This window comes from Cibotium barometz, chromosome 3 (assembly GCF_041138505.1).
Source record: "Cibotium barometz isolate CiBa-2024 chromosome 3, ASM4113850v1, whole genome shotgun sequence".
Lineage (NCBI taxonomy): Eukaryota > Viridiplantae > Streptophyta > Polypodiopsida > Cyatheales > Cibotiaceae > Cibotium > Cibotium barometz.
In genome coordinates, this window is record NC_141048.1 from 27,870,437 (window position 1) to 27,897,293 (window position 26,857).

At 37.3% G+C, this 26,857-nt stretch overlaps 1 protein-coding gene across 1 annotated transcript; it reads right to left on the reverse strand.

Annotated features, from left to right (window-relative positions):
* Positions 1-12,845: 12,845 nt before the first annotated feature.
* On the reverse strand, positions 12,846-13,999 carry LOC147639898 (uncharacterized). Its single transcript, XM_086822663.1, has one exon. The coding sequence runs from the start codon at positions 13,816-13,818 to the stop codon at positions 13,084-13,086; it is 735 nt and encodes a 244-aa protein (XP_086678789.1). The 5' UTR covers positions 13,819-13,999; the 3' UTR covers positions 12,846-13,083.
* Positions 14,000-26,857: the final 12,858 nt, after the last annotated feature.

Sequence of the window (26,857 nt, forward strand, 5' to 3'; positions counted from 1 at the left end):
GGTTAAAAGAAGAAATGCTGAGGCAGCTTGAAGATTTGTCCCCAAAACTAGGAACAATGAGGCTTGATCTTTGTGATCACTCCCAAACCATCACCAATGGAGATATAGAGCTTTGCGATGCGTGGTGGTTAGAGCAAAAGGCAGAGTATCTATGATGAGTACACCTACTAGTAGACAACAAGGCATTAGGACATTTTGGAGGTCATTCGTAGGGCCTTGTAAGAAAATGGTCGATTCTTATTTTCTCTCTCTGGAAAAAATCTTGAAATATTAAAATAAAGAGAATTTAAAAGTCATAAAAGTGTAGTCTCTAAGCTAGAGAGGTAAATTTTCTCCCAGGTGGCCATCTTAAAGTTCGTTGGAACCTTCTCTGAAATGATACATTTGAAACTGCAAGAATAAGGTTAGTTCAAGAGGATATTATTGCACAAAAGATAGTTTGGAGAGAATTAGAACCTTCATCTCCAATTTCAAAAGACAAATACAAGCCTTCTCTCATGATAGCCAGTCCTAATATTTCACTCTGCATCATATAGTATACTTCCTCATTCCTGGAACACTCCAATGGAGAACAACCATGTATACACTCATTCTATTGAAGAGTTCAATCATGAAAGCATTAAGAGAAAGTACCATTTGCACATTGATCTAGATAGTGCGTATGCGCCCATTCAAAAATGCAGAAGTGGACAACTATTGCTCTATCAGATGTTAAAGATCATATGAGGTTGTCGGGGGAAGCAACACATAGACCTTTGGTGTGATGGCTCCATCTATCCTATTGACCCTTGTACTGCTTCACATCCTCCCTTTTATAAACCCACAACTCTCTTACGTTTTACAAGTGATGGCGCCACACAGGCTTACTAGGATATTGCAAGTCAATTTCTTACATACAAGAAAGAGAAAGGCATTATTCACAACACTTAGCAAAAAAGCTTCTTGGTTTGTTTGGTGAATGCAAGACACAGAAAGTTAGATTCGAAGAACAAGAATGTCAAATCAATAAACTAAGAAGTGACCTCCACAAATATAGAGAAAAAGACACAATCATTGGATGGCCCATACGGAAAAGAAAGCTCAAAAACATCGAGAACTTGAGGCTCGCCTGAAGAAGAGAATCCAAGCCATAAGGTAAGATTACACTAAATTCATTCCCATTCACATGTCTTTTGTGTTAGCAGTTAATATTATTTTATTTGCTGGAGGGCTTCTTTGGGATTCACATGTTCTCTATGTTAGTAATGAGTAGTGCTATATTTGTAGGGTTGTCATACATCCTGACAAAAAGAATATTAATCCCAATCTCAATCGAGAAAAGCAACTAAAACCATTCGTGACATCAAGAATGGCAAGAGAAATGATAAAAGAGAAGAAGTTCAAGGTGGTTCAACGAGATATAGTGGATGAATTTGTAACCAACAATACAGTTTCAGCTACGGATATTCATCAATACGCCATGGATTCAAGTGGAGTCAGTTAAGGGTTATAGTTCCATCCAGAAGTCAGTTTCATCCCTCCTTGAGGCCAAAGGCATTAAAGCAAAGCTACTTCCAACACCTAAAAAAGTTTGGAGACATAGGGAGGAATTAAACACAGAACAGCTTCACTATGTTGGTCACTCATACCACATTGTAGGAGAGTTTAAGGGAGAAGGTGGCAGCATATTCTACAATGAACACAACAATATATTCATGGACTTGGGAGCTCTTGCAAAAGATAATGGTGGAGTTCTATGATATTACATTTGAGGAGGTAGGAGGTGTACTTCAGTTTGTCATCAAGCTTGATGAGTGCGAGATTATCAAGGAGAAAAAGATGCAAAGGGTCACAATAACACTTATGAATAGGGCTCTTTGTAATTGCAGTAGGGATGATCCAAAGTATTTTAGTGTGCAGCCCAAGATGAACATCTGGTGCTTAGGTTCATTTGAGTTCAAGAAAGAGGACCATGAATCCTTGTTTCAGGTATTTCATCAAACACATATCCCCAATCTCATCAAAGAACAGATGAATGCAAAAAACAGGATGCTCCATGTAGAGAAAAGGGGAGAATTTCAAGTCCAATGGCATCTTGCGGGGGTGATTTGAAGACTCTCAAGTGCTTATTTACTTGCAAGAAAGGGGCCAATGCAAAGTCTCCATGCCTTTACTGCATGGACTCTGCAATGGTGGTGATGGACTCTAAGTGGTGGAGACGACCACCGAATAGACAAATTTTGGATGAGAACTTTAAACCAGTGTTTGAGATTCCTCTTTCCGATGTGCATATATGCATGCTTCATGATTTGTGTTGTATCATAGAGAAACTGGTATATCTCCACATTGGTTTTGCTTGGAAGATCAAGAATGTAGCATAGAGGAAAGAAGCCATTAGTGCATTGGAGAAGGTGCTATCAAAAATTGGACTACATGGAGGTAATGTCCAGATTCTGAAGGACACTATAAAGTCATCAAATGAAAAGGAAATTCTAATGAAGCCCTCCATTGGAGGTGTTAAGGCAATAAGATTTCTTTCCAAGCCAATGAATAATTAGCAACACAAACCTACAAAGTTAGGAAAGCAATATACAACAACCTACACAAGTCGAATCGAATACCAACAGTGGAAAAAGCTTCATAATGTAGTGAAAGACCATAAAGGTGCTTTAAGGAATGTCAAAGCAGATGTTTGGTTCAATTGATACTTTGTTCTAAATGTGTGAGAAAGTCAACTACTCCTAGCAAGACAAAAAGAGCTTTTAAGACAAATTACAAGCGTTCAAAAAAGCATTCAGAGCTGCTTGGACTGACACCAACATTACACACTACATGGTATGTTTCTAGCTTACTCTTGTTTCCTAGCCCTCGATACTAACTTGCATTGTATGTTTTCTCATGCAACATATTCTCTACAACCACATGCCTTACTTTATTAACAAATATGGAGATCCCAGCATTTGGAACACACAAGGACTCCAAAAATCACACTATATGGCTCGAAATGCATATTTCAGGCACACACAACATGGTGGTGGAAAAAGTAAGGCAAATAGCCTACAAGAAGTGTTCCAATGGTTCTATAGAAGGATACTGCAACAATTACATAAAAAAGAAACCTTGAGGTTATCCAAACTAATGCAGACACTCAGACATATGGAAAGGAAGAGATTGAAGCATTCCAAAGCATTTAAAAGCTCAGATGCCATAGAAGCACAAAACAAATGGAGAGAACAAAAGATTTTTATTAATAATCGTTGGACAGATAGATGTAACACATAAGTCTTTTACAATGTATCTTTTCATTCTAATGACTTTGGCAATTCCAGTGAATATGGCTTTCATTTTTATACCTTAGCAAATGGTGTTTGCCATACTCTTCTAGTTCCTCTGGGTTCTCTATGCCTAGAGACAATGTTACTACAGCATATGTATGAAAGTAACCCCTTCGGTTGCCGGCATAACCAGGGTAGCATCCAAAACTTTCTAAGGCACTAGACTTCTCTATCAAAATAATCTTCTCATAACTCTTAGGAATAATCATTGCACCAAGGAAAACAAGGACAATGTCTTGAATACAAAAATTGCAACTTTCCCTTCCTGGTTCATGGCATTGTGGTAGACTATAATCTTTGCCTTAGACAATTTGCTTAGATAGTGAGAGAGAGCTGCATCCCGGCCACAATACTTGCTTTTATGCCGCTGCAAGAATTTTTCTTTGACTTCAAACGTACTCTGCAAAACAAAATAAATAAGGAAACATAATTCTACATATCAAATTCACACACACAGACACAGACACACAACACACACATACACAAAGAGAGAGAGAGAGAGAGAGAGAGAGAGAGAGAGAGAGAGAGAGAGAGAGAGAGAGAGAGAGAGAGAGAGAATATGAGTCTCATCTGTCTCACGAACAATTGGTCTTGCCAAAGGTTAATAGAACTTTTAGTATCTTCTCCTACTTTGTTCATAACTCCTTTGTGGAGTCATTCAACTTATCAAAGCCATATTTGGCCTACAACTCCATGAAGGTTTTATCATCTGGCACAAATCCATCCTCTTTGAATTTATGTGCTTTGCCCAAACAAATACTGAGACACTCTTTACTATTATAATTTTCCTCCAATGCTAAGTCACTTGCATCATCTTCTGAGACAAAACCACTACCCTCTTCCTGAAAATTGGCAATAGCAGATAAAGAAAAATCTTCCCTTAGGCTGAAAATATTCTGAATGTCAGCCAATAGTACATAATGTGTGTTATCAATAATGAATTCTGGTAGCACTGGCAATACTAGACCACACTGCTCCACTTTGAAGAGATCTACATCTAGTGGTCTCTGTATTGTTGACGTCTTTAGAGCAACAATATCCATCATGACTTCAAATCCTCTTCCTCTTGTACTAACTCAATATCTTCCTCAAGTTCTGTCTCCTCGGAGGGTAACCTATCTTCTCGGGGAATTTCATCTTGGATAGTACCTTCATACAAAAGTTCTTCACCCATTTCAAGAAGGTCCTTATAGAGGCACTATAGGTAGTAGAGCAATCCAAATGGCTCATATAACAGCCTACAACAACTTAAGTGCAAGGTACACCAAGAAGGCTTGTAGGAAGATGGTAGTTCCTGGTACTTCTTGTATAGAAAACTGTTTGCCTTCTTGCTTAGTGCACAACCCAGCAAGTGCACATAAGCCTGATTGTTTAGTAGCAGCCTTCCTTTGGATACTAACTTTTCGAAATTGTCCCTGTGTTTCAATAGGTACTCTGCATGCTGATGCAAAATGGACTCCACTTGCAAAGGCTTATTAAACATCTCTGCAATAATGTGAAAGTCTTCAGCAGCTTCCGCGTTACAAACAAAATTGAAGAGTTTCTCATCAATTAGAGTTAGATCATTGCTCTCAAAAAAATCTTCCTTCTTTTCCTTCATGTCAATGCTAAGATGTTGCTCCTTCTTCTTTTGCTTCTTCCTCTTCAGCATCTCTTCCCTAGCCTCCGTTGAGAAATCGAAATCCCTCTTAACAGAGAGACTCTGGCGAGCACGTCTCTTAGAAAGGGACACTAGACTAAGAACACCTACTTTCTCCTATTCATCTACCTCCGCATCCTGGTCTTCTGAATGGGGTTCTTCATCACTATGTTCTTTTATGAAGTAAACAGGGTAACTTGATTCTCCCGGCTCCACAGTTGGAAACCCTTGATCTTCTGTCTGTCCTCTCACAAGCTGTGGCTCATCTATCCTTGCATAACTTCTACAGGGTTGTCAGTGGTGAAGTCAATAGATCTTTTCTTTGTGCTCATCAATAGCTTTGCAGACTTCATTCACATGTCGCTCCTGCTCGCAGCACTAAACTCAGGATCCAGTGCAGTGACTCCTTGCTTAAGCTTTCTTTTTTCTGAGAAGTAAGACACTGGCATGAATTAGAAAAGAGGAGTCACCCCAAGGACTATATCATTCCAACTTGTATAAATTTCTAACTCTCTCTCTCTCTCTCTCTCTCTCTCTCTCTCTCTCTCTCTCTCTCTCTCTCTTTGTGAGTGTATTGAATGTGTGTGTCTGTGTGTTATTATTGTTGTGTGTGTGTGTGTGTGTGTGTGTGTGTGTGATATAAGTGTATATGTATGTGGGTGTATGTGTGTGCAATTTGGCGTGATAAAGCACCTCCATTACCCTTACAAAAGCCATATTGCACCAAAATGCACAAATTGCACACACTCTTTCACTAACTCTTTCTAAATTTCTTTCTCTAACACTTTATCTCTATCTCTCACTCTTTCTCTCTCTGACTAACTCCCTAAATCTTTATCTATCTCTCTCTGACTATCTCCAAATCTCTCTCTATTACTCTCTCTCTCTTTCTCTCTCTCTCTCTCTCTCTCTCTCTCTCTCTCTCTCTCTCTATCTCTCTCTCGTTGTGGGTGTATTGTATGTCTATGTCTGTGTTATATGGTTGTGTGTGTGTGTGTGTGTGGATGTGATATAAGTGTATATGTATGTGTTTGTATGTGTGTGCAATTTGGCATGATAAAGCACCTCCCATTACCCTTACAAGAGCCATATCGCATGCAACTACACAAACTTCTCTCTCTCTCTCTCTCTCTCTCTCTCTCTCTCTCTCTCTCTCTCTCTCTCTCTCTCTCTCTCTCAGTGTACTGTATGTGTGTGTTTGTATTGTATATGGTTCTCTCTCTATGTGTGTGTGTGTGTGTGAGAGAGAGAGAGAGAGAGAGAGAGAAATAGATTGTGTCTATCTATCCCTGCATGTCTGTGTGTCCATGAGTGTGTGTGTGTGTGTGTATGTGAAAGATTGTGTCTGTCTATGCATGCATGTCTATGTGTCTGCGTATCTGAGTGTGTGTGTGTGTGTGTGTGTGTGAAAGATTGTGTTTGTCTATGCATGCATGTATGTGTGTCTGCGTATCTGAGTGTGTATGTGTGTGAAAGATTGTGTCTGTTTGTGCATGCATGTCTTTGTCTCTGCGTATCTGAGTGTGTGTGTGTGTGTGTGTGTGAGAGAGAGAGAGAGAGAGAGAGAGAGAGAGACAGGAGCAAGCAAACTTACCTGTTGCCATTTGCTTTATGTTAAGTGGGCATGGATGCTCGACTCTCTTTCTGATGTAGGTAATGGTAAAAATAAGATTAAGTTTAGTTAAGATTATTAAAAAAAAGCATGCATGAGTTCCATTGGGTAGGAAGGATCTCTTTATCTACATTGACGGCCTAACAAAAAATGGTTAAGGCATTGATGACACTCTAGTCCTGAAATTGCCTCACCTTGTGAAAATAATCAACCGATCTATATCAAAGCTGTTTCTAGTTTTAGCCTTATCCACAGATTTGACCTTTGCACTTTAAACCTTAGTAGTATTCAACACCTATCTCACAAGTAAGAGTGAAAGGTGTAAGATAGTACACTTTCTTGTGTTGCACTATATGGTTTGTTTGAAAATTTGTAGGTCCTTGTGTCTCATGGGTGTAGAAGTATTTGAAAATTTGTAGGCCCTTGTGTCTCATGGGTGTAGGATTTGAAGTACATGGGGATTCTTTGATGCCTGGTGGTTCATGACCATTATCCATTTGAACATGTCAATATGTATGGATTGAGTATGGAGGCAAGTTGTATACTAGATTATGTTGAAATAAGTAATCTTTGTATTGTGAACTTGGTCTTCATAGTGTGCAAGTAGATTTTTCTATGTTATACATGGCACCGAGGTATGGTCATACTCCCAATCTTCAATTGGTGATGAGAAATAAGTGGTTTGATGGATTCAATTTTCTCATCATGTTATCACCCACTACTTTCCCCTCACTAGTGCATGGGAGCTTCCTCTTGTGTCTTAGTCTGAGAAGGAGTGTCAACTTGATTTTCCACTACTTTCTCAAGCTACTTTGTCTAGCAAAGGCGTTTCCCACTTATGTGGGCATGCCAGGCCTTCGGGAGGCCTTTGCATTCCCACAAGCCCACTGCGTGCCAAGCTTCAAGGAGTCCTTGTTATTCCTTTAACAATGATAGTAGAAATCATTGATACTATGGTGGATCCTCTTCTGCATGTTATGTCCCATAAAAGGGCATAAGTATTGGAGGATGAGGATACACATGATGATTATTTTACCCATGAGTAATGTTTATCATTAGTAATGCTTATGCACCCCTTCTATGTCTACTAGACTTTTTTTCTTGGAATATTAGACATGCTAATTACACATGGTGGTCCTCTACTAGTTGATTATATTGTTTGTTTGTTTTGTATATCCACACCTTTTATAGAATTAATGGCTAGGACAATAATGATTGGATAAGCTTTTTGAGCACATTAGGAAGGATCAACAACAAGTATAATATGCCCTAGTGGATGAATGCGAGGAGGACTAGGCTCTTGATTGGAGATTCTTGTATATAAGATGCATTCAAACACTTGCATGGACTTGGAATTCATGGATAATTATGTATTTCCTTTGTTTTGCAATGCTTTCTTTCTTTTTTTGTTCAAGTAATTGCTCATGGAGTAAATTCAAGAAGTAACATGGATTGAAAGAAGGATTTACATGTCCTGAGTTACAATGATATTTCAAAGATGTTTTGTTTTTCCATTGTGTCAACACAAATTTGTAGATACTATTGTTTTAGTTTCCTTTTGATTATACTACAGTGTATATGTACTTGTTGAAGATTAAGATAACAACACAAACCTACTTGATTTCATAGACCTCAAAGAGATGTTATGTTTGTTCATAGTTGACTTGACACAAAATTTCATTGATGATATGCTTTTCTTTCCGTGAATTTTTTTTGCCAAGTGGATATAAGAACTCTAGGACTTTAATGACAATTATCAAAATCCTTTATAATTCATGTTTTTTTCATTAAAATCCAAATATTTAATTGTTATGGATGCCATTCAATGAAGTAAGATGGTTTCATAGAATGGTTTGCATGGATTATGAGTTACAATGCCATCAAAGAGAGATTTTATGTTTCTCTTTCTATTTACACTAGTCTTGTATTGAGCCATAAAAGTGGCTACAAACACAAAAATGGCTCAGGTTTGATTTATGTAAATGTGAGATGACTTTTGCACATGATGTTAAAAAGTGATGAAACTACTCAGGTGTGTCTAATTAGTATAGAGAAAATATTGAGCACATGAATTTATATGAATGTTGGGTGGTGCTTTTTAAGAAATCAATAAAAGTGGCTTAGTGCTCTTTCCTTCAACATACTAATTTTGAGGGGCTTAAATAGTATATTTAGTAAATATATACATACATGAATTTCTCGTTGCATTTCTGACCTGCTTAAAAATTCTTTGAGCATGTTTGCGCATTCACACATGCACATGTGTGCTTGTACATGTGCATATGCATGTGTATGCATGCACACATGCACGTATGTACACGTGCATACATATGCACGTATGCACACAAACGCACACACCAATAGAGAGATAGAAATGGTGGCATGAGTGAGAGAGAGATGTAAAGGTGTTGTGGTGACTAAACTAAGGGGATTTGGTCTTCATATGTCAAGACATACTTTATCAAAGTTTAAAACCCCATTGATTGGAGAATATTCTATCCTGATATTGCTTGCTTATTATTTATTCTTAGAAAGACTAAAAGGCGAGGACCCTTTAAAAAACGGTTTTGGATTTTGAATGAACTTCTGAAAAGACTCGGGGTAGAACATCCTATTTATGGACACCATATTGATTTTCCTCATTATTTAGTGACGAATTCTTCAATTAAAAATCCCATTATAGATCACACAACATCATCGTATTTCACAATTTTATAGCAAAAAGTTCCTCTATTTGAGTACTTAAACAAAGGTTTTTACAATTTAGTGCCCCAATAAAGCTACCTAAATAATGGATAACTTTGAGGGAAATACTTGGGAAAGGTGCAACCAAATCATGAATAATGTTTGAAGTCAAGCATGGGTGAATAAAATTCACTTTTAAAATATGTGTTGCTCTATTAAAAATCCATTACTTTTCATTCTCATCAAAGGAGGAGGCCTACCTTTTGTGAAAAGGAGATGTGATTAAATCATTGCTTCAACCTAGATTTAGACATGTGTCTATAATATGACTTTTTTGAATCTCCTTGGGATTAGGGACTTTTCTAGTTATTGTCCTTGGTATTAGGGACCTTTCTAGTCATTTTCCATGGAACCTTTAAAAGTAAAACCCCATCAAAGTACAAGAAATCATTTAGTGTAATCCTAGTTCCCTCATCTAAATTGGCAAGGCATTGCCAAAATCCCATCAAAATGCATAGGTTATGCTTATCATAAGTTATTAAGATCAAAGAAAATCAAAATGGCTTACAATTATCTATGCCCATGTTCCATTGATCATTTAACATGTTTCTAATCGAAACATCAAATGGATACCATGTATAATTTGGCATGCATATCAAAAGGATTATCAAGGCACATAAATGCCTTAATACTATAAAATGCATAGGTTATGCTTGTCATGAGTTATTAAGATCAAAGAAAAACAAAATGACTTACAATTATGTATGTCCATGATCCTTTGATGCTTCAACAAATTTCTAATTGAATCATCAAAGGGATACCATGTATGATTTGAAATGTATATCATATGGATTATCAAGGCACATAAATGCCTTAATAATATAAAGCACACTCGACTTCCCTCTCATCTTGATTGGCAAGGCATTACCAAAATCCCATCGAACAAGCATGGCTTATGCTATTAAGACCAATTTGTCTTATAAATTTTTATCATACATGCCCATCATCCTTTGACCCTTCAAGTTATGAATCAATTAATTGAATAATCGAAAGGAAACCATGTAGAATGTGACATGCACATTATATGGATTTTCAAGGCACGCACGCGGATGCCTTTATACAAAATGTTAGTTTAGTCCATTTTGATTGATGTTTTAATAATGCTCTCAAGAAGTTCCTATTAATGTCTTAATTGCACTAACACACATTATTTATACACAATAGGTCAAAAACACATGAAGTAAATAAAGCCTTCCAAATGGACCAATAATTTATCCTTTGAATTTAGAACCAATTTATTATGAGTAGGGATGTTGGGAAGATAACACTATCATTGTCATGTTTGGTATGAGATTTGCATTATATAAGCACTATAAAAGATTCGAATTATACAACACAAGATAACATTAATTTCGATATTCACTTTATGTAATTGTAAAAAGAATATCAAAAACTTCACTTTACATCTTATGGTCAAGTGACAAAGTGAGCAAAGGACATGGAGGTCAACACTGCAGAAGAACACCATTGCAAATCAAAAGTAATCAATGTTGATAAACTATATTACAATGCATCATTCCTAGAGTTTTCTATACTATCTAAAGACATCCATGGTAATGGCATGGGACCATATCAACACTTAGTGAGATATGACATGAAAACCACTTTAGTGACATAGAGAGAAGTGATGACATTGAATCACCTTTTGCAAAAGCACAATTATGCATAAGTTTTGTGAAGACTTAAAAGATAAGTTCACCTTAGCTTAATCCAAGTAAAAATTGTTAAGATTATTTGATTTTTGATGCCAAAATTGATAGTATTTAACTAACCTTATTGTTCATCAGGAGACCATTGAAAGCTTAAAGAAAGAAGAGAAACTAACATAAAACCCCAAAACTCAACTTTTTATGTATATATTTTATTTCATCTACCCTCGAAAGAAGTGCTTAGACATATTTCAACAAGACAGATATTTAAAACAATAGTTAGAAACATACTTACAACTTGATTGTATAGAAAACAAATGGTTGGAAATTCTAAAACCATTTTGAACTCCGCCAAAAAGAAAACAAATTGACACATTCTTCAAATAGTTTATTGTAAAGTACCTACCTATATGAAGCCCTTTTCACATGTAAAGCACACCCCAAATGAGGGGACGTTGTCTTCTTGGTTTATACTCTTTTATCATAGGGATAAATGGTCTTTCACATTTTTCTACCCAAAGTATGTATATTGTGAGGGTTTTAGTTTGGCACCTCAAGCACCTTGCCACATCATTTTTATTAGGTAGAGATTGGGGAGATCTCACCAAACCCATACCACCTTGCCACATTATTTGAGAAATGCAACTATACTTGAGTAAGTATGTAAACACCTTTAAGAAGACTAGAGAACATGCTTATGTATGCATGCATGCGTCGACAAATCATTGGGCAAGCAACTATACAAATTGAAGGGAGAATTGAGAAATGTGGATTCATAAACATCTGCCTAGAGACCATACTTGGTTACATGAATTGGGAAAAAATAGTTGTCTTCATCCACCTTGATCCGCATGGTTTGGGGTGAGGTAAAGTGGATGGCTCAAAGTAATCCTTGATGCCAAGCCATGGATAGGAAACAAGAAAATCGTTTCGAGCATGGACAAGTTGGGTGCAAGCAAGGTTTCTTTTTGAACGGTCGTCATGCTTGAGTATTTTGGCAGTAAAATATAGTCACTTATTTTGTGTAATTGTTTAAAAAAAGTAAATTATGAAAAAAACAAGTATTATTTCGATTAAACCCATCATTTTGAAGGGTAACTCACCCCATCAAAAATCATATGTGGGTGCAAGACAGATAGTGTGCACCGTTGGCCCATTCTAGAATGGGATCCACGATAGAGGTAACACCATCGATAAACTATCAAACGGCGAAGGGATCCTGACCTATTTTAAGAGCTATTGTAAGCACTTGGCCCACAGCGCTGAGTGCACAAAAGAACCTGGGTATAGTGTAATTGGACCTTCAAAATTCAAAAAATACCTTCATAATGTCTAGTTTGAAGGTTTAAAATTTGGTGGTTTCCAAAATGCACGGACTTTACCAGCAACAATCGGTAGGTAGGTTAGTTAGTTAAAATGGATGGCTTGTAACCCGAGGTAATGGGTAGGATCCATGGCTGCCTACATTGCATGGTGCTATTGTAACACTCGTGGACCCGAAGGGCCCTCGTGTAATAAAATCGTCCAACAACCAAAAAAAGGGAAAAAAAAAGAAAAAAAAAAAGAAGCACCGATTTTATTAAGAGGATGTGTTTATGGCTGCTTTATGACCGCGCTTTCACGTTCTTCACTATTCCTAAGGCTCAAGATGAACGTGGCGCTGTTAGGCCTTCTAACCATCAAATGAACGAGTAATCGTCCGTTTCACATGCACACTAAATGGGCGCAAACGTTAACAACCACGTTTAAGCACTTGACTAACCGCTTACCATAAATTAAACCTTAACACCTATGTTCAAACATTACGTAGCCTTCAATCAACGATTACCAAAAATGGAGGCCTATCATTAGGATATTGAATAATATACATATATGAGTTTCCAAGATTTTACATATAGCCTTCGTACCTGCTTGGATTACTCGGAAAATATGTACACCGGAGTTTAGCCTTGAAAACTACAGGCATGAGCTTGTTTCCATCATCTAAACTGGTTGGACCTTAATATTCTATGATTTTTGGCCTTGATAATAATCTAAGCTTTTTTGTAATTTTGGCTTGATATCCTATGCTTTTTGGCCTTGATAGCCTAAGCAAAATCAGGCCCAAAATTAAGTAATTTAGTATCAGTGGTCCTCTGGTATGTGCTCCAAAGAAGGCCTCCAAGTTGGGCTCAAAACTCCATAGCTGTCAGATTTATTAATGGAGCTTTTTGGTGATAGCAGAGGGGCTATCATCTTTTCCATCAAGGCATCAGCTTGCTTCTCAGTAGTTGTAGGAGACATCAACTCAGTGAGCTGCTTTTTGGAAATCACCACTTTCAATCTGACTACCCCATTTTGCTTAACGGATAGTTCTTCATTTTGTGTGAGAGAGCTGTAATCCTGATTGCTAATTGTATTAATTAGCTGATTAGAAGACGATATTAACACCACCTCATCAGCAAATCTCACCTTCTTAACCTTCACTTCTTTGATTAATTCTTTGGTTCCTTGTGCAGTAGCTTTGTCTTGATCATCAATTGAATTCAAGCCCCCTGCAAGATTTAATTCAGAATTGAAGCCCATGAGCTTACCCCCTTGAGCATCATTAAGCTGATGAATTGCTGGCTTTGTCCAAGGCTTAAGGTAATAAACCTCACTCAATTTAAGCTCTGTGTCAGGGTGTAGAGGCTGCTTTACACTAGAATATTTATGGAAAACTGCAAAGCCTTGAAAGCCATACATGAGATCCTTCACAAAGACAGGCCCTGGGTACTCAAAAAGCTCACCATCTGTAGTTCTGACCACCTTGATACTTACTTCTTCTTCACTGGAATGGTGGACTGAGTCACTAGACAGGCAAGCAGGGCAATTACCCATTCTAGATGATGAATAGAGAGAGAGAGAGAGAGAGAGAGAGAGAGAGATTCCAAAGATGGAAGTGTACCCAGGGTGAAGAAGATGGAAGTATACCCAGGGTGAAGAAGCGAGGGTAGAACGAAAGCTAGGGTGAATATAGAGATTCCAAAGATGGAAGTGTAGCCAGGGTAGAACGAAAGCTCGGGTGCATATATGTATATATTATGAAGGTGGTGATGGGGTCATGAAGAGGTGGGGGGTGGTAGTGGGGGGGGGGACTGTATAGTAAGGAAACCTGACTGTCATCATAGTACATACATATGTGAAGGTGGCGGTGGTGGTGGGGGTTGCGTCCACGGTGGCAGGGCGCCACATCATCTTGTTTGGGACGCCTTCATTAGCCTCTGCTCCTGGCCACCACATCTTCTGCCTCATCAGCCAGCTCGCAAACTAATCCGAAATTATAATAGGGCCAGCTCATATGGCTCGCCGACGTGCCCACATGGCTGATTTGGCAGCTCAAACGTCGATCTGCCACGTGAAGAACATACCCAGCTCTATCCTAGCATTAGAATTTGCCACGATGGCACACTCGAGCGCTTCGATTTTCTTTTTTTCCCTGGTGGCGTCGTGCTCACGTGGCACCTCAATTGCCGAAAATCGCTCTGCCACGTGAACATATATGCTGGACTCAAACCGCGTCATCTTCCTTGCTGGCACTCTTACATATAATTTTCTCTTGGTAGAAAGTTTTAGTTAGAATTTATCTCTTAACTTAGCATTAAATAAACCTTAAACCTAGGTACATTGTGTGTCCCTTCTCGTCCACATCAAATGAGCCCACTCATTTTGACTCTAGCTTTTCAATCAAAAAGCACACTTAGCAATTATTATTTAGTTATTGCGTCTCATTCCTTTTTTGATACCATTTCAGCTTAACGTCACGCTTTCATAGATATATTCTTTTTTTCTGGCGAGAAAGAACTCAGTATAATTCTATATACACTAATTTATGCAAATTTTTTAGATTGATATTTACTTCTTCTTTTTTTTAAAGACCATTTCAGCGTAACGTCACGATTTCATACTACTTAGATATACACACATTCTACAGTACGTTGAATATCTATATATCTATATATCTATATCTATATATATATATATATATAGAGCCAAAATGTCCTATGGAAAATGAACATATTTTTATCTCCATTTTTTATACTATCAAAAAGATAAATGTGGTATTTTCCATAGTGCGTACAATGATTACAATGATACTCCAAAAAAAAATCCCATTACTTGATAAATGTGAACTAACAAAAAATGCGATGGTGGGGTCTTTAGAGTCTTAGACTAAAGTAATGTCCGCAACAACCAAGCTAAAGAAAGCCGGTGAAGGTTGGAACCATATTTAGATTGGTTTTAAATAGTTTAACCACAACAATTTTTGATAACCCGAAGCACTTGGACCTTAATACCGTGTGCCTCTCAAAAAGCTTTCAAAGTTCCAACCCACAAATATACAAACTTAGGAACGTGCACATATTGTTTGTTCAACCTTGGTCAACGAGTGGACATTCTTAATTGCCCTAATATGAACGGGATTTCCTCAATCCCAATGTAACTATCCGCACATGCTACCCATGTTAAGGTTCTTGGTCAATTAGTAAGTTTTACTTAGGCTCTAAAACCTATAGTTTTTCCTTGTGTTGATGACATAACCCATGAAGTAAAACCCAAAATGTCACTTCCAACTTATTCCTCTCTCTCTCTCTCTCTCTCTCTCTCTCTCTCTCTCTCTCTCTCTCTCTCTCACACACACACACACACACACCTTTTCCACTTTCATACGCCTTCACTTGAGGCCTTAGTTTTACCCTTTTCTTACTTTCTATTCACTCGTGCTTCCACTTCCTCCCCACCACCGCCCTTTGCCCACTCCACTCCCAAACTTTGCCTCGATTTTCAATATGAGCCGGTTTTCCTCCATTCTCCCTAGATCATTTATGTCTCCTTCACTTTACGGCCACTTTTACTTTACAACGTCTACCTTCTTTGCACAACTATCAACTTGATGTCTTTTAACATTGAATCTCTCTTTACCTAAGAAGTTGATTTTTTCTAACCTGTCAAATCATCCAAGAACATGCTAGCTCATAAGAACATGCTCATACTTGAAAAAACGGAACAACTCTAGTCTTGATGCCCATGCACTAACTTTGCAAAACTAGTGATAATACTGCAAGTAGTTTTGACACAATCTCAAGTTTGAAATAGTTATTAATTCTATAAATATTAATGTTCTAATATCAAAGTGGTACAATGTATCATGGATTTAAATGTATTGTGGATTTGAAGTTCCTAATCAATATTTATTCCTATCAACACCATTACTTAATTAAAAGCCCAATAATATAAATGCAAATCCTTTTAAGTGTTAAAATATCAACTTCTTGTTTCCTATTACTACATTGTTTCCTTCTCGTCTAATCAAGTCAAGACTCCTAAGTATTTTTTTGCCATATTTATCCTCTACATAGTGATGATGTTTTGACACGTAAAAGAGTGTGATTCTCCCAATGTTGATGTAGTCAAAAACTAGGAAGTGCATAATTAAGAGGGATATAGGTAATTGTAGGATGGTATATGTGATACTTTTGCATGGTTTAAATATTCGATAAGAATACACAGCTACATCATACCTTAAAATGAGGATAATTATGCTACCTCACAACAAGTGGAGGTAATAAAACATATTGAAATGTCACATCATTGTAAATCAATAATGATTTTAAATAAAATATAGTTTAGTATCTAAGGTAGGATCTTCTCCTAATTATCATTGCTCAAATGCGAACAGCAGGTGCTTTGATAATGAGGATCAAATAAGAAACTTAAACATAGAATATAGATGCATCACTCTCTTTAAAACAAGAAAGTCAATGTGCAATTTCATCCAAGGTACAATAAGACATTAGATAATTGTGAAAGAGTCAAGTACATCTTTAAAATTTTCTTATTGTAAAATGAGATACTTTTGTAAAATGGTTTCAAGAATTATAATTTCATTAAATATTTAAACTAATGAATGGACTTCAATATCCTCATTTGGAAAAATTCTCATTAGTGACATTAATAGTAGTTGCAAGTTGTGAAGTTAAGTCCTTTGGGTGAAAATGGCATTCTCTAGGGGTTTTCATGAAAGAAGACATGAATTTGATTAAAAAATGATATTTTATGGCTTCATATTGAAGTCACTTGCTATCAAGGGTTTTCTTGTAGTCTTTTCATGTAGGCTCTAATCACTTTATGGTGACTTATTTTTTAAGAAAGGGAATAACTTACAAACTATCAGGGGTCTTCTTGTAGTCTTTTCTTGTAGGCTCTAATCACTTTATAGTGACTTATTTTTTAAGAAAGGGAATAACTTACAAACTATTCAAGATGCAGTCCCCATGGCAGTCTTTAATAACAAAAAGTGTTGCATCAAAAATTAAGAGGCCCCTCTTGACCATTGAGAAAGGGATCTAACTAGATTTTATATTTAATGTGGGAAAGAGAAACTGGGGATCATGCTTTTTTAAATTGAGAATAGAGACTACTTAAGCTTATTATTAGGTTGTATTTATCTAGAAGAAAACTTTAAAAAGCTAATACATGGTAGTGATGAGTCTCCCATCTTTATAAACCTAGATTTTATTAACAAGAATTCCCCTTGGAGTTTATTTGACAATGTTAACCCATTTTGGGGCTAACAAAAGGCCTCTCTACCATATATGAGAGTTAGCAATAAGTGTTATGAAATGACACTATAAAAGTTGTAAACATTATGAGAAAATATGGCCATGACGAAGCTTAATTAGTTAGTTTCATACGTTTTGGGTGCCCAATAAGACATTTTCTCATAATGCAAAGAAACAATCCCCCTTTGTGCTAAGTGAGCTCTTGCCTTCTCCTTGCTCTTTGCTCTCAAGTGTATGTGTGTGAAAGAGAGAGAGAGAGCTAAGAGGAGATGCTTGATTGTTCTTAGCACAATGTCATGTGCCTCTTTATGCTTTGTGTGAGACAGTGTAGAGAGTGAGAGAGGTGTGTCCTTGCAAGGAGGTGTAAGAAATGTCCAATTGACATTAAGAGGGAGGCTTGGCTGGAGCATGCTACCACTGGTGAGGAATTGGTGAATCTTGGAGGACATGGAGATACCAAGCTCAGAAGCAAGTAAAGCATCCCCACAATAGTTGTTGCCCATTTCCTTTCCTTAGTGAATGAGAGAGAGTTCTTGAGGAAGTAGAAAGGGGCCAAAGCAGTTTTGGCACCGATGTCGAGGAGACATTCTCGCTTCTTCCTTCTTCTTTGAGCACTCAGCTCCTTTGTCTCATGTTTCTATTCAACATTTTTAATTTTAGTGAAGTTCAAGGTGTGAGAGAAGAACTCAACAAAGCTTATACACAATCTATTCACTTCCTCCATGATGAAACCAATATAGGGTGAGTGTAGATGAACCTGGCAACAAATCACCAACAAGTAATGGCCCATCTAGACACTAGCACTCTAAACAAATCAAAAGCATAGGTTGCAGCCAAAGACACAAGCGTCAAACAAATCCATCAAGAAGGCAAGAAAGGTTGTAGAGACATTCAAACGAAGTTCTAATTTAAGCCAAAGCAACAAAAAAATTGACGATCATGACACTTCTCAGTGAGAAGGACACAAGAATTATGAATCTCAAGAGCAATAGTTGGCCCAAAAGAGGAAAATCCACTGAAAGCCCTCGATGAGTGAATGAAGCAGCTCATGGAGCGCACTCATAGTTTGCCTTTGTATATCGGTAATTTTTAGGTCCCCTACAAACATCTACCTTTTTCTCTTTTGATCACTAACACTCCCTCTATTATAGTATAGAATAGACATAAGTGATTGATCAAGGGGGGATGTAGGGATAATATGACAGAATTCAGATATAGGGATGATGGCCTCCAATAATTATGGCCAAATTTCCTATTGATATCTATCTTATTGTCATGTATACTTGTTCCCTACACCCCATTAATTTTGAACCTTGATGTAGAGCACTTATGAACTCCACCATTTTAGATGAGAGGGAAGAGATGTTTAAATTATGAAAACTAACCTTCCCTTTACACCAACCATTTTATATGAAACTAACCTTCCCTCTACACCAACCATTTTATATGAAACTATCTCTGATAGTTTTTCTTGGTTTTCGACATAAGTCTTGCTAGAAGCTTATGATACTATAAATATCTTGTTCTACACCAATCATTTTATATTATCCACAGGGTATTCTCAAACTCCATTAGAAAATATATAAACATCTAGAATCTCTTCATGTGTTTATGGTGTATGACAAGGTGTTATTGATAAATGATGCCTTGGAAGAACTTACCCCGTTGCATAACATCCCCAGTCCATACATGGGGAGGCACACAAAGACAGAGACATATAATGTGAGAACCTCTAGATGGAAGATTTTGAAATACATTTAGAGTGAAGTATATCTAGATCTAGGTGGACAACACTAAGATTTGGGTGGACCTAATTGTATATATATCGATCTAAAGAAGGAATACCCTCGCAAGTTTTTTCATATATATGTCGATCTAAAGAAGAAACACCCTCGAAACAAAATAAAGGTCCTAACATATATGTCAATATAAAGAAGGAACACCTTGACAATGTTTGCAAAACAAAACAGAACATTTGCCCACTCTTCCTAGTCAACAAGATTTGATATATTGGAGTGAAAATGGTAATCTATCTTGTAATTTGAACTACAGCATGGTGAAGGATACCTGATCCAACAATTATTGTATCTTCATCGTGTCTCACAGATTCATGAAGCTAATCATGGTACTCATTGACCAAAGAAAGGAAGAAGTGGATAATTAGGACAATGGTACTCTACATTGACATGAATAGAGGACCAGATGAAAATCACGTAATGTAATACTATCATTATCTTTATTTTATTGTACTTTGTACTGAATACAAAGTAGTACGCATCTTGCAGGAACCTCCAAGCCTGCAAAGATAGCTCCTCAATCGGAGATGTGTAGCTCCCGGAGCTACCCAAGGGGTCTCGTACCTAATTTCTAAACAAGAAGGGGAAGAGATGATGATGCTCTTACCCGTGTACTGCTTCCTTGCATACTTTGTTCTTGCGTCTTTCTTACAAGTTACCTCCTTATCTCTCACACGAAACTAGAGCTGTCTGATACCATAAAGAGAATACAGGGAGAGGGAGAGCTTGAGTTTCTTGAGCAAAAACACAAACACAAGAGAGAGATGGATGGCTAAATTTTCTTATATCTTCTTCTCTTCTCTATAACCATATAACTAAAAGATAAGAGTATATACTATAAGAGAAAGTACTCTTCTACAATAACATACAATGGGCGATCCATAGTGTGAACTCAACTATATGAGATGGCACTATAGCTATGCCATAACTCTAGTACTCCTAAGTAGTTGTCACACACAGCTTGTCATTGCACTGTGGTGGCATATCAACCATAATCTCACCAACTATTCCAGTGGTATAAGTGTGGAAGCTATCACCTAAACATGTCATCAATGTACGCAACACTAGTTGAGCTCGATATCTCAACAACTTTTAAGTACATTAATCCTACTAAGTATTTTTTACAAAATAAGAGTGGCTTCTTCTAAAATAATGGTTGAAAAATAACTTTCAACGTGTTTAGAAATCAAAAGTACATGAAATTAATTAAGTGTGTTTAGTTAGGATATGTTTACAAATGGTAAGATTTTTTGGGTTGAGTTTTATAACTAATTTTTTAAAATTAAAATAAATGAAGGCATAAATATGCTATAAAACGCTTGTACAAAGAAAGTTCTTTATTTGATAAAAGGTAAATGCCAAAATTTTATGTAAATATACAAAGAAAGTGTTTTAGTCAATAAAAGGTAAATGCCAAAGTTCATGCAAATAATTTTATTATATTTGTAGTGTGCTTCAAAAATTATATGTATTGTAGTTATTTTTGTAGTGTTCTTTAAAAATTATTTGATGTGCTTAAAACATTAGAACATTTTTCCAAAAAGTACCTAGATAATTTTAGCCGTAGAACACTTTATAAATTGTTTGAGAAAGGTTCTCAAAGAACTTTGTTGTAGGTGATTTAAAATTTTTTTGAGGTGTTTTCAAAGAACTTTAGTCGTAGGTGCTTTAAAAAATTTTTTGAGGCATTTTCGAAGAAAAACTAAAAAACTAGAACCTAAACCATAACCACAACCATGAAAAAATATTTTTAGTTCTTTTTTTTTCCCTTTTTTGGGTTCAATTGTGATCTTGTATTGAGAGTAGTTTCCTAAGTAGATTTTGTAATCATTTAGTTCATCTCTTTTTAAGTTTTGGGCATCCAAGTGTACATAAGGGCTAGTTGCATAAATACAAAGTTCTCGTAATGCAAGGACACAATCGCCTTTTATACCAATTGAGTCTTATGCTTATTTCCTTGCTCTCTCATGTATTCGTGGTGTGTGTGTGAGAGAGAATGCTCTATTCTCAGTGCATATTCCTCTTGTGTCTATGAGTGCAAGAGTAAAGAGGAGTGAGAGTCCTTGTATGGAGAAAGGAAAGAGTAGAGAGGAGTGAGAGTGGAGAAAGGAAACCACTTGGTGATAGCTTGAGGAAGGAGGCAAAGGAGTGGAGATAGCAACCACTAGTGCAACTTGGAGTCTTGAAGAGATACAAGCTTGGAGTTAAAAAGTACCCCATGATAAGATAAGGTAAGCATTATCCATTGTATTTGAGGAGGGGTAGTGTAACCATTAACATTTTTGGCATGATTTGCTGGGGAGCAAGCGATTTCTTTCTACTCTCCTTGTACTCCTTTCATCTTCTCACAAGCCCCTTTTCCCTAGATATCGCTTCTTAAGGTTATGTGGATGGTTGAGAAGTGGAAAAAAAGTGGATAAGGTTGTGAGAAAGGAGAAGAAAAGAGAAAAGAATGGTTGTTTTTGAATTGTTTTTTATATTTTGTATGATTGTTTGCATCAATAAAGAGTTAAAAAAGCTAAAAAAACAAATCATTTGCATCTGTATTCACATGGTGGGAGCTTATTAATCACGATGTGATTATGCAATAAAAATAAGGATCTATTATCACATTAATATTCATGTTGCAAAGGACCAAACTGAAAACTTTAGACTGGAAAATTTGACATTTGCACACCCAACCATCAATTTTTCATCAAAGCCTATAGACGCATGTGTTGATGTGATTATGAAAATTGCAAAATCATGCCCGTGATTTTTGAATGATCACGACCATGATTATCTGACATTCCAACTGTCACCGCGTCGGTTGACCTCGAGATTTTGCATTAAATGTACATTAATTCTGACCAATCAAATTTGATCTTATCTTAGCTAACCATGATGATGGTTCATGGTTCACCATTTATGACCATGCCTGGTAATAACCATGCCCATGATTCCTAACATTATCATTTATGGTGATAAATCATCAATGATCATGGGTGACACCTCACTAAAAATCATGGTGATTCAACTTAGTAACTTGATTGAAATCACCTCAATTAGCTATCAATGCACAACAAAACAAAGGTAAAAATTTAATGCAACAACACAATGCTTTGACAGTTAAGGGTAAAGACAAAGTAACAGTTGCTCCTGTGCTTCAAAAAGACAAAGAAAAGCAAGATTTGAGATCTTGGTAGACACCTAAAAAAATGGTGAAACCAAGAACTCTGGTAGCTCGAAATTGGACAGAGGGGTCTAATATTGCAAGCACATCCTTGTCTACTCCATGTTTCATGCATGATGTCTTGAGAGTGGATAAAATGTGGAATGTGGTTATGAATGGTCACTCTCTTCAAGAGCAGACAAATGCAATTTTTGAGCCTTTTATGGCAAGTTCACATGAACTTTTTGATAATGATGTTTCATAGCTTCCATATAGTGGAGGGCATACAGGAGATCGGGCACCAATTTCTCACATGTAGATGGATTCTTGATGCCCTTATATCACATGTCATGTTTTGTAAATATGTATACACCTCTCAAATGTTTTACCTATAACATGGAAGGCCTCTGTAGGTTAGACAAATGGAGACTTTTGTGGGATTACATAAATAAAAACCAACCTCGTATGGTTTGTTTGCAAGAACACAACCAGCATGCTTTTGTTGGAAGGGAAGGTTCTTTTTTACTATATCACATCTTTTATGCTGAACTTGTCACTTTTCAGGAGTAGTCATGTTGATTCGCCACCATGAACTTCAGCCATGTGTTCCATTTAATGATCCACTAGGAAGATGGATAGTTCTTCAATGCCATGTAAATGGAGAGAGAATTTGGTGGGCTATATGTATCACAAACTTCTTTTATGAGAAGTCAAATGTGGGAAAAATTGAGAGCTTACCTTGGCTTTCAAATGCATTTTTGTGTGGAGATTTTAACAATCCTCCTGAATATGATGATAATAGTAATCACAAATCGCATATGCTTGGCTCTGAAATTCGTCAATGGCATGCTACACTTCGATATATGGGAGCATGTGATTTGTGGAAACACTTGAACCCGATATATTTTTCATCACATTGCTATTACTGACTATTAGGCTCATCTTGACAGATGGTACATGTTGAATGCAAATCAATATGATCCTTTCACCTTGCAAAATGTCTATAGACTACTCGATATGCCTTTTAAATTAGCTCATTATCCATTATGGATGATGCTTTACTTTGGCATGTTGATAATGGATGTATAACTCCCACAAAAGAGATTGCTCTTGATCAACAATAGCTATTTGAAACATCAACTTTTTGTTGATTTGGTGGCTCATGCAATTCATCCTTTGAAAATGCATATGCTTGTTGACATTGATATGGCTTGGTGACGTAGATTTGCCACTCACATGCAGGCTTTTATTTTGGAATATGATAAATGGTTTTTGGGAGAAGAAAGACATAAAGTCAAGGATGCAAAATTAGTGATTCAGCAACTCACTAAATGTAGTCAAAGAAAACTTGTTGATTCAGAGCAAGAGGAACATCAACCATTTTTTCCTTTTTTCCCCCCCAGTTAGCACACTCAACCTCATCCACTTTTCAACCCACCACAAAACAATTTTTATAGAGAACAATGGCCAAGGGAAACGTTAATTACATTAAGGAGAAAAGGATAAAAAGTGTGTAGGAAGAAAGATTTCCTCCTCATGGCCTCCTCACCGGCGGCGGCGCGGCCAGTGATGCCAAAAATGTTATGGCCCATTATGGCTCTCTCCAAAACTCTCTCTCATTTATAAAAAAAGTAACAATAAGACACAATCGTCATGGGGAACTTACCTTGCATCTAAGCTTGGGTCTTTTGAAGCCATCCAAAGCCAAGTAGTAGTTTCTAAATCCTCTCCTTGGAGCTCTCTCTTCTAAGTTGTCTACGAAGGAAGCTACTACACCTCTTGTAAAGGACTACAATCCTCTCATTCTATACTCTCACTCACATAAAGAATAAAAAGAAACATGCACTAAGAATTACTCTAGCTTCTATGTGAAACACACACTCTCTCTCTCTCTCTCTCTCTCTCTCTCTCTCACACACACACACACACACACACACACACACACAAACACAAACACATAGAGACAAGAGTAATTAGATAACTAGATAACTCTATTAGCACAAAGGGGGATTGTGTTTATGCAGCTAGCCCTTATTAACACAAGAGGGATTGTGTTATATATAACTGGCCCTTATTCACACAAAGTACTTCAGATCCATTCCCATGTTGGAGCTTTTTTGGGTCCACATTAGAACCTCATGAGCAAAGGGCCACTCAGATACAGTTTAAACCCATGGTCACTAAACTATAGTTGAAACCCTTAGGTATATGAAAGTTGCCACTCTCTAGATTAAGACAAGTGACCATTGTGATAGGAGACATGGATGAGGATTAAGGGACTCACTAGCACTTTGATGCATAAAAATAAAGGATACCTTGCTGGTAGTGGCCCCTACTGTTGTGGAAGCTACCACTCTTCAATGGAGTGAGACAGAATACAATGGGAGATTTAGGTGAGGACTATATGACTCACTAGTACTCTAGATGTATGTGGGAATCCTTGCTACACATCTCCATAGGGATGATATGGTAGGAGGGCAGTTATGAGCTCCTATGGGTGAGGCAATGTCCTGTGGGAGAGACGATCTCCTCTTGTGTATAAAACAATTTACATAGTGGATGAGTAAAACTTTTCATTAATATTTATGGTTATATAAAGTGATCATGATCAATATATCATAATGTGGTGACATTTAATGGTTAGAATATGAACATTTGTCATTGTTAGATGTTGCACGTGAAGTGCACGTGTCATGCAAATGCTTGAGGCTTCAATCATGATAATTGGAATACTTTACTTATTATTTCATTGTGAGCATCAAATTTAATATTCCTTTTATCAAGTGATTTGGGGTAGTGCATAAACCTCATGCATAAGACTTATGCATTACCAAATGTATAACCCTCATGCATAAGGCTTATATATAAGGTTTATGCATGAGACTTATGCATGAAGCCTCATGCATAAGCATCATGTATAAAGCCATATGCATAAGCCATGTATAAAGCCATATGCACAAGTCTTATGTATAAAGCTTATGCATATGGCTAATGCATAAGCTGGGTACATAAGCTTTATGCATAAGGTTTTATGCATAAGCCTCACTCATAAACCGCATACATGAGGCTTATGTATAAGCTCATGCATAAGCCGCATACATGAGGCTTCTGTATTAAGCTTATCCATATGGCTAATACATAAGCCTCATGTATGCGACGGCTTATGCATAGCTTTATGCAGGCTACCAATGCATAGCCTCGTGCAAGCTATGATTGCTATGCATAAACCTTGTGCATATTACGCATGAGCCTTATGCATAAGGCTTATGCATTAGGCAAGTGCTACCTAGGCATGTACGTAGCTAGTAGAATGCATCGAAAGCTCCCATTACATGCCGGGTGCTACCTAGGCATGCCAGTACTTACCGACATGCTAGTAGCTTTCTATGCATGCCGGTAGCAACCAATGCATGCCGATAGCCAATGTATGGCCGGTAGCTTCCTACGCATGTCGGTAGCTTCCTATGCATGCCGAGTGCAACCTACACATGTTCGTAGCTTCTAACGCATGCCGATGGCTTCCAACGCATACCGGTGGCTTCCTACATATGCTAGTGGCTTCCTATGCATGCCGGTGGCTTCCTACGCATGTGTTGGTAACTTCTTATATCGGCCCTGGTAGCTTCCTACGCATGCTGGTAGCTTCCCGCTGGTAGCTTCCTATACTAGTCGATAGCTTCCTATGCATGCTGGTAGCTTCCCACGCATGCCGGTAGCTTCCTACACATGTCGATAGCTTCCTATGCATGTTGATAGCTTCCAACGCATGCCGGTAGTTTCCTACGCATGTCGGTACCTTCCTATGCATGCCGGTAGCAACCAATGCATGCCGATAGCTTCCTATGCTGCATGCCGGTAGCTTCCTATGCATAAGAGTTTTAAGTATTTATGTTTTTTCTTGGGGATAGATGGTCAATAACTTGAGGTGTGATGTTACACGTAAAGAAGGAGTCGATATCCCAACAATATTTGTAAGTATATATTAGCCTCAAATTATATCTTATCTTTTAATTAAAGAAGGTTATCTTAAATAACAACTTTCTAAAATGTTTACTTGTTTGTACAATTGCTACTTGAAGTAGTGGACCCCCCCTATGATGCAAGAGCAATATGATTTTGCATTACAACCGGGTTTCCAAGCTCTATTTGATAGGGTGTAAGATGAAGGATTGATTGTTATTACTGGAGGAGATGCTTAGCAAGTAAGTACATTCCTAAACCGTAAACCTCTTTGTTTTTGCAAAACTGATTCTCACTTGTGTTAGTTTTATTGTGTTTTAGGATCGTGTAACTCGAAACGGTGATGCAAATGTCCATGCCGATAGCAATGAAAATGTGAGAAGCAAAGGGGCTGGAGCCGCGAGGAACAA

Excerpts from the sequence above, each read along its gene's own strand:
- LOC147639898 (XM_086822663.1), bottom strand. The coding sequence starts at position 13,818 with ATGGGTAATTGCCCTGCTTGCCTGTCTAGTGACTCAGTCCACCATTCC.